This window comes from Neofelis nebulosa, chromosome X, assembly GCF_028018385.1.
Source record: "Neofelis nebulosa isolate mNeoNeb1 chromosome X, mNeoNeb1.pri, whole genome shotgun sequence".
In the NCBI taxonomy this organism is placed as follows: domain Eukaryota; kingdom Metazoa; phylum Chordata; class Mammalia; order Carnivora; family Felidae; genus Neofelis; species Neofelis nebulosa.
This window is the reverse complement of record NC_080800.1, coordinates 20,154,487-20,163,778: the sequence shown is the minus strand read 5'-3', so window position 1 is coordinate 20,163,778 and position 9,292 is coordinate 20,154,487. Positions and strand designations below refer to the sequence as shown.

General features: G+C 43.1%; 1 protein-coding gene across 1 annotated transcript in view; it reads left to right on the top strand.

Annotated features, from left to right (window-relative positions):
* Positions 1-34: 34 nt before the first annotated feature.
* The window catches only part of APOO (apolipoprotein O), a 57,133-nt gene continuing 47,875 nt past the window's right edge, over positions 35-9,292 (top strand). The window contains exon 1 of the mRNA XM_058712566.1: positions 35-234. Coding sequence (XP_058568549.1) covers positions 226-234 — 9 coding nt within the window. The 5' untranslated portion in view covers positions 35-225. The remainder of the gene's footprint in view (positions 235-9,292) is intronic.

Here is a 9,292-nt window from a genome sequence, read left to right as displayed (position 1 = left end):
CAGGCAGTCTGAGGAGCGACGCGCTGCAGCTCGGCGACGCCGCTACCAGACCAGGCTTCCGAACTAAGCCTTCGCGGGATCGAATTGGCTGTACGGCAGTCACCCGAACCGCGGCCCGCTTGCGGTCAGAGGAATCAGGGCCCTACCCGGCCGCCGTAGCGACCTCTCTGTAGTGGGCGGGGCAGAGGCCGGGGTGACCCCGCGGGAGCCACCTCTGCCAGCAACATGTTCAAGGTGAGAGCGTGGAGCCGGGTCACAACTGTCACCGCCCCCTCCCGGCCTTGTGGAGCCCTGCCCGCGCTCTCGTGGGCCTCTCCGGGGGCCAGGCCCGGCTCGCCCTGAGGCTTTTCTCGCCTCTGGGCCAGCTGCGTCCCGACCCAGCGGTTCTTTCACCGGTCACCTAGGAGCGAAAGGTTGCTGGGCGGAGGCGTGAGATCCCGGGATGAATGGGTGGGCCCTGTGGGTCTTGCTCTCGGGAATAAAACACTTTGAAAAGTTAAAGTCACCCCCAAAATAATCACACACACCCCCGATGGTGCCCTCGGGTTCGTGTGTAAGGAGAGGCCAGCTCAGGGCACTGCAGAGTTCGGCTTTGGTTGCCTGGCAGGATCAGGTTTCAGAACCTGACGTGTGAATGGGGGAGGGTCACCTTCGGAGAAGCTGCTGCAGGATTTGGGGAAGCTGGTATGGCAATGTGGGAATGGCTGGAAGGGTGGTAAGCTGCAACTTTGTTCCCCTCTCAAGTGAACATTATTTGGTACAGACAAGTCGACCCCATTGTTTTACATTTTACAAGTTCATTTCCTTTGAAAGAGATCGCCTTTCAGAGTGAAGACTTTGTTTCAAAAATCTGCATTTTAAACTTGAAGCCATCATTCTATTTAAAAAAATAAATAAATGATGTTTTCTATCGTGAAAAACAAATCATAAGCTCCCAGAAGTTAGTGTACAACATTGAGTCTTCAAGAAGCACAGCACCTGTAAAATAGTGCTAATGAAATCTCAAAATTGTACTACTCATTTAGAAGTTTTATTGTGCTCCTGCAATGTGCTTAGGGCACATTAGGACACGCTATAAAATCAGAACATGGATTCAGCCTTCCAGTCTTGGCATTGCCACTTTCCAGCTGGGTGACCTTGGGCACATCCCTTAACCTTTCTGTGCCTGTTTTCCTGTCTGTAAAGTTGGGGGAATAGCATATACTTCTTAGGGTTGTTATAAGGAGTAAATAAGTATGTTTAAAGCACTTGGAAGAGCCTTTGGCATAAAGAAGTGCCATCTAAGTGTTTGCTTTTAGTTTGTTTTCAGGCAGCTCACAGTTTAGTTACGGGACAGATCCCATAAGCAGTTTACATTCATTTGATAAATTTGTGTTGAACACCTATTGTGTGCAAGGAGTTCAGCTCAGTTTTAGTGTTGCAACAACAAAAGATGTGCTGTGATCCGTTTATATGGGTATCACCAATCTACTGTGGTAGTAGAAAGGAGAGCAGGATCTCCTCTGCCTCGGGGGTTCCCCTCTGCACCAAGTGTTCTTAACCTGTGGTCTTCAGCCCCTCCGAGGGTCTGTAGATAGAATTCAGGAAGTCCCTAAACGCTGATGTGAAAAAACTTCATTTTCACCAATTGCCAACTGAAATGTAGCATTTCCTTCAGTTACAAGTGTATGTAACTGTATCAGTTAGCTTTTGTTAGGTAACAAGCCAATGCAAACCAGTGCCTTAAAAGTATAATGATTTGTTATGTCTCACGGTCAGTGGGTCTGCCTGGGCGGTTCTGCTGGCCTCCCCCATTGGCTGAATTCAGCTGGTGGCTAGACTGTAAGGTGGCCTTATTGTCATGTGTGAGGGCTTGGTGCCTCCATTGTGCCTACCTTGGGCTTCCTCACATGGTCACTAGGTCCTAAGAGGGCAAGTCTGATTGTGCAAACACTTACCTGCTTGCATCACATGTGCTGATGTCAAAACAAGTCACATGGCCAAGCCCAGAGTCAATATGGGAACATTACTCAAGAGTCTGGCTATGAGGAGATGTGGTTCATTGGGAGCGATTAATTTAATAAGCTAGTACAGCAATAAAGCACACTAGTATTAGCAATACTCATCATCAGTGGAAGTCACAGGACCAATACATATCATAGACATTTTCGTAGCACAGTTATTGCAGATCTCAAGGTATCAATCATTTGTGATCATCACGACTTCAATATTACGGTAGTTATAAGACTCACTGTTAAGTCTTTTTATTTAATGAGCTAATAAGCCTATATTCCTATATCTGATTTTGAGTTTTAAAAATGTTTTTCTAACTATTGAAGTATAGTTGGCATTTTATACAGTTAGAAGCATTATTTTGAGTAGTGGTCCATAGGGCTCACCAGACTGCCAAGGAGATGTATGGCACAACAAAAGGGCATAGAACCCCTGGGGACTTCAGGGGAAGCTTCACAGAAGAGACATTTACATTTAGGTTTGAAAGCCAAGTAGGAAGTACTAGTATATCTCAGGTTAAATTAGTCAAATACGTAGTTTGAGTAGAAAAGATCACAACAAACCTTGGCAGACACCTAAGTGTAAGGAATAGGCAGAGGAAGAGGGGAGGCTAGAAATCTGGTAAGTAGGTGTACAAAAGGGTGACGTTTAGAAAATCAAGGGAAAAAAGTTTCATGGACAGGCTATGTTAGGATGCTTTCAGCTGGGAAAACCCACTTGGTTAAATAGTAAGGAGAATTCTCGAACAAAGTCTAGAGGATGGGTGGACTCCAGTGGGTCAACAATGTCATCAAGGACCTGGTCCTTTTCTTGGCTTTTCATAGTAAGATTGATTTCCCTTATGGTTGCAGCGTAACAGGCAGTAGTAACACGTTTTCTCATTCACTAGAGCAAGGGAGAGGACAGAACTCCCACGCTTGGGTCACCCTCTTCCTTCAGTCTGATTGGACCAACTTCAGTCACATGTCTGCCCCTCAGCTGATAACCATTGCCAGGGCAATGCCATGCTCTGATTGGCCGAGACTAACAAAATCAACTGGGGATGGGGTCAATTTATCTCAATCACCGGGGAGAAAAATGAATTTATGAACACAGCGGGGAATGGAATTCAGATGTGCAGTCAACAATGTCCATTACAGAGAGATAAGTTCGATGAATTTGGAGAAGTGCTCATTAATTTGGGCAATTTGGAAAGCTTCCATGACCTTTATACATGTGGGTTTACTGATAGAAGTGAACGCTATATTAACGTGGGCTGGTTACTGAGACATGAGTAAATGGACACATTGTTGGTGGGGTTGATAAGTTTGATTTTCTCCTTTAAGGGAAGGAGAGAGGAATATGGTAGGTAACTGGAGAGGCCTGTTAGGTCAAGATTATAGAGTTGTTTTTGTGGTTGTTCCACTATTCAAGATTTGACAGTGTTTATGGCCTTAGGGAGGAATGTAGGGAGGAGCCTTTTCTTTTTTTTCTATATATATAAACTAAAAAAAATTTTTTAATGTTTATTTATTTTTGAAAGAGAGAGAGAGAGAGAGAGAACATGAGCGGGGGAAGGACAGAGAGAGAGGGAGACACAGAATCTGAAGTGGGCTCCAGACTCTGAGCTGTCAGCACAGAGCCTGACACGGGGGCTTGAATTCATGAACTGCAAGATCATGACCTGAGCCGAAGTTGGACGCTTAACCGCTTAACTGACTGAGCCACCCAGGCGCCCCAGGGAGGAGGCTTTTCTAAGAGAGAATCCCTCAGCTTCAAAAAGGAGGAAAGATGTTGCCTTCCTCCTGTGAGGTAGAAGGAAAAGGGTGGGAGTGATGGTAGACCAGTGGTTCTCAGCTGGACAGGACCACCCAATTGGGATACATTTTGGGAACTCGGATTGTGCTGTACATGTTTAATTTAGTTGTGTTGAGCATTTATATACTGAAATATAATTCCTATTATAAATCTTTTCCTTTTGTTCTCCATTATGTTACCATCAAATCAGGATACTGGCCTCTCTTTTTTTCGACTTATGCGTGTAGTGGGTGATGAATTTTATTTCAAGATAGCAAAGCAGTCACCTAGAAAAATAGTTGTCATAAAATGGCGATGTCAGGTTTAGTAGTTGAGGAAGGTGAGAACCAGTGCCTCTCAAAATTTAATGTATGTGCAACTCTGATTCGGTAGATCTGGGGTGGGGCCTCAGAGTCTCCCTTTTTTAACACACTTCTGGATGGTATAGATGCTGCTGCTCCCCCATCATACTTTGAATAGCATAAAGTGAGGCAGGTTGGTAGATGAATGGTTTCTTGTGTTTTCCAAAGGTGAGTGGTTTTATGAATGTGGTGGGATTTGGAAGAGGCAGTGACCAAGGAACAAAAAAGATCAGTAAGAGGCTTTGATTGCTCTGCTGAGAGCTGCTTTCGTGAGCTCTATCATGATTGCTTCCTGGGAAGTGGAGACTAGCAACTGGTAGGATTGATCTGGGTTTGAGAGTTACCAGCTTGGGTCAGCCAGGACTGAAGGGAATAGGGATTGATAGTATAGGTGTTGGTGGAAAAAGTACTGTGTGTGTGTGTGTGTGTGCGCGCGTGTTTGTGAGAGACTAGTTGTGCGCACATACAATTAAAATATTTGAACTGTAACCATTGTTTTGATTTAGTTATCCATCTTCAGGTCAGTAGGGGGCACTGGTGGATTAAAAAACACGTTTGAAAAGCTGCCCAGTGCGTATTTTCATTCTGTTCGAGGAAGTACTTTTTCTGGGTGCTGCTGCTGGAATTGAATATATACACCCCATCCCCAGATTCGTGTTACTAGATTTCATTCATTACCCAAATGTTTATCATAGTCCAGCTATGGTGAGCACCGTGCTACACCCTGGTGGGTACAAATGAAAACTCCCAGTTCTTACCTAGGAGACAATTTGCAGATTTGGCTGCACACAAGAATTATTTGAGAGACATTTTCCAGGGCCCTGTTTCCATGGGTCTGATTTACCTTTTTTTAAAAAATTTTTTTAATGTTTATTTATTTTTGAGAGAGAGCGTGTGAGCGGGAGAGGGGCAGAGAAAAGGGGAGAACAGAATCAGAAGCAGGCTCCAGGCTCTGAGCTGTCAGCACAGACCCTGATGCAGCGCTTGAACACAAGAACTGGGAGATCATGACCTGAGCCGAAGTCGGACACTTAACTGACTGAGCCACCCAGGCGCGCCAAGGGTCTGATTTACTTTTTAAGTGAGGTCCTGGAACCTCTGGTTGAAAAAGCTCCATCCCCACCCCAACCCCACCAGGTGAGTGAAACTTAAGGTTAGTGGCTCAGAAACTGCCCATTCTGATGTCTTGTGGTAAGTGCTCTGATGTAAAAGGGTTGGGGGAGATAGAGAGCAGTAGATCACAACTTTGGCTCCACATTAGAATCATCTAGAGGGCAAGTCCTGCTGCCTGGGCTGCAGCCAGACCAATGCCATCAGGATCTCTAGGACTGGGATGTGGGTACCTACTTTGTAGGGTAAGTAGCCAACCTTGACAGCTACTAACTTAGAGGAATGAGCACCAGCAGGGGGCATCAGGAGACTTTGTAGAGGAGTACATGCTTGTTCTGACCTCTGGAGCTGGGCAGAGGGACACAACTGGAAGGGCCTTCCCAGCAGAGCAGAAAACCAAGGACACAGAAGTAAAAGTTCCGCATCGTGTTAAGACAGGTTTCCCCGTGTTAACTATGGGCAAGAAAGATACTCAAGTTCTCTGTAGCTGTCTCCTCATCTGTAAAAAACAAGGCTAAGACTAGTACCAGCCTCACATTTTTGTGCGGATTAAGTTAACTCAGACCCAGGCACAGTGCTTGGCATAAAGTAAGGGCTTGATAAATGTGAGCTGTTACTTTCAGTTGGCTTCTTGTAGGAGGCTGCTGCAGTAGTGTTATGGTGGTGCACAGTCTTGGGGCTTTCCAAAAGTATTTTTTAATTTCAAATTTTGGTTGTTGATTAGATGTGGCACAGGAGGGAAAAGGAGAATCTAAGGGTGCTGCCCAGGCTTTTAGCTTGGAAAATTGAGTGGCTGTTAGAACTACTCAGGGAGATGGGAACGTAGAAGAAGGCTGATGTGGATTTGGGGGAGGGAGGTGATCATTTGATTTTGAAGAGATTGGACTCGTTGAAGTGTCTAGACATTATTATGCAGTGACCAGTTGACATGGAATCCAAGGGTATGGACATTGGTTGAGAGACGAGGGTTGGAGATGGAATCATCAGACGCCTTGAGGGAGAGAATTTGGCCTCCTGAAAACTGTGGCAGTTTCTTCCCGAAGGGCAAAAATGTGACCTGCCCTCAGAGCTCCCTGCTTAGAACAGCCTGAGGTGACTGTGTCCTTAGTTGTAGGGCATTATTACCTCACATACTCTTTGTGACTGTTTGGTCTTGATGTAATGCCTCTATTGCCCATCTTATTTTCTGAAATTAGTTTTCTTATCATGAATAGTATATCAGTAGTACAAAATGAGGGGAGTGGGCACCTGGGTGGTTCATTCGGTTAAGCATCTGACTTGATTTCCACTCAGGTCAGGATCTCATGTTTTGTGAGATCGAGTCCCCAGCCCACACAGTGGGCTTTGCACTCACAGTGCGGAGTCTGCTTGGGATTCTTTCCCTCTTTCTCTCACTGCCCCTCTCCCCACTCTCTCAAAAATAAGTAAATTTAAAAAAAAAACTGAGGGGAGAATACTACTACTAAATGGAAAAGGAAAATCACCTGTAGATTATAAAAGAAAGGCCGCAACTTTCTTTTACTTGAATATTATTTTAAATGGCACATATTTTGAAAGATAATAAAGATTCCCTCCTACAATTTAAGCATCTCCAAAGGTCTTCTTGAGAAATTATAGTGAATACATATATTTATACATACACGCATATATATTTACTGTGTACATATGTATATATATATAATGCATACATATTTACTCATGTGAATACATATTTATGTGCAAGATTAATTGGATTCTTTCCCGTTTGTTACCCTTCAAAGATGTCGCATGGTAGATCACACAGAAGAAAAACTACCCAGCCCTTGATGCAGCCAGAAAGCACGGGCTCGGGTTCTAATTTATCGTTGTTTCTGGTTTCTGGCTAATCAATTTGAATGAGGTTTCTTAGTTTCTGAGTCCCCTTATCATGGTACTGTAGGGACAGTAATATGCCCCTCCATTTTGCACATGATTGTTGGGGGCTTCAAATAAGATCACATGTGACAAGAATGGTAAATGAAGCGCTGTATGAACGTAAGCTGTTTTCCGCCCCTCCTGTATCACATCTGTCTACTGAAGTGATCTAGAGTTTCAGATTAGCGTCCTGAACTTAGGACTGTCACAAGTAGATGAAACTTGGATAAATTCACTTCTCATTTAGAACTGAATTCTGCTCAGGACACTATAACACTCTTCCTTCTAAAATGCTAATGGCCCCCTGTATGCAGCTAACACTGGAAGAGGAGAAGGAAGAAGTAGATGAATTGTACCTTAAAAGAATGGGGAGCAGAGACAGAGAACAGTAGATAATGGACTAGACATTTATGATAAATGAATTTATTACCCTGTGAGGCCTATGCAGATTTGTAGACATTTATGATTAGAGGATCTCTATGTATACCTGCTCAAGACCTATGTCTTTTCTAGGCTACACTGGAACTTTTTAGAAGCTAAGAAATGAACTTTGACATTTGTTTATATGGTACGTTTAAAATTACTGCAAGTAATTAGATGCATAAGACATCTCTATAGCAAAGAAACGTATCTGTTTCCAAAACTTGGCACTTGACTTGTTTATAATATGACAGGAAAGTGCCAAAAGATTTTTGAAATGAAAAAATTAAAGAGTTGATTTTCCCCAATAATGCTTAAGTGGAATTTTATGGTTCATGCATGCAACATGAAGGTTTATGTAGGTATTTTCGGGGGAAAGACATTTCAGTCTGAAGTTCAGTCAGACTTAGAATTTGGAAGTTACTTGTTTTTTTACTTTGAGTTTTTCCTAATTTGTGCGTGGCTCCATGCCAGTTCTATTAGAAAACAGTGCCAACTTCTTAACGTAGCGGGTTTTAAAACTTGTGTTCATTGTATACTAAAATAGTTGTAGAAGCAAGAATTTAGAGCGAGGGTTGGAGAGTTTTTGACATGCTAAGAGACTCTAACTTTGAATATTAAGCTGAGTTTTTATGATAATAGCATTATAATACAGTTGTATTTTGAATATTGTTTTACCGGCACTTTAAATAGTCACCCTTTGTCTTCCTACTTCTTTCTGACTCTTTGAAGCAACTCCGTGTGTTTTATTCAAAGCCCACACTGGCTCCGACTTAAGGATGTCTTTGTTTGGCTGGGTGACAATGAGGAGCCAGAGATAGATTCACAAGTGTGTATTAATAGCTCCGGTTGGGAAGGGATATCCATCGGTTTCTTTTTTCAGATATGTCTGTTCATTCGTTTAGCGGTCTTTTTAAATAGGATAAATGAAAATAGTAAAGGTTTCTTTTTCTTTTCTCCCCCATCCCACAGATGTCAGTCCTTGTGAAATAACAGAATGTTTTTCTTTGTGCTTGCTGAAATGAATCTTCTCTCCCCTTAGAGGTGCTGATTCATGTGTCGTATTATGACACGGGTTAAACTGGCAAGTAAGTAAGCACCAAATGATACGAGGACTCCAACAAGCTTCTTGAATCCTCTGTTGATGGCTTACCTCACTTGGCAAATATTGACCCTGAGCCTGTTTGTGGACTTGCCTCGTTGGGGAGCACTGTTACAAGTTGCTGTGTATAGTCCAAATATTGACTTTTCTTGTTTTTGTTCCGTGTTTTTGCAGAGATTTTCATTATGAATCTGGATTATCATCAGCTGAATAGAGCCTAACACAGCAGCTTTTTTTTTTCCCCATAAAACAGTTTTGCAGTTTTTCTCTTAAGGACGAAAATGCCGTGAATAAATGAGATGAGCTTGAAGGCAGTTGTCGTCAGTGGGTTCTGGTGTCCCCCGTGCGCACAGTGGTTTCTGAGGAAATGAAACCTGGGTTTAGATAGACTTTGCTTTGACAGAATAGCCCTTCCTCTTAGAAAGTGTAGATTTTTTTTTTTAGTTACTTTAAAACAGAAGCGTTTGAAAGACAATTCTTGAAATAAATTGTTCCCTCTGATTTTTTTCTTACCTGTATCCCTTTAACTTGGGATTGAAAAGATTCATCTTGGGGTGCCTTCCGAGAGAGAGAGAGAGAGAGAGAGAGAGAGAGAGAGAAAATATCTATGGGGGTTTAGGTAAGCAGTGGTAAATTT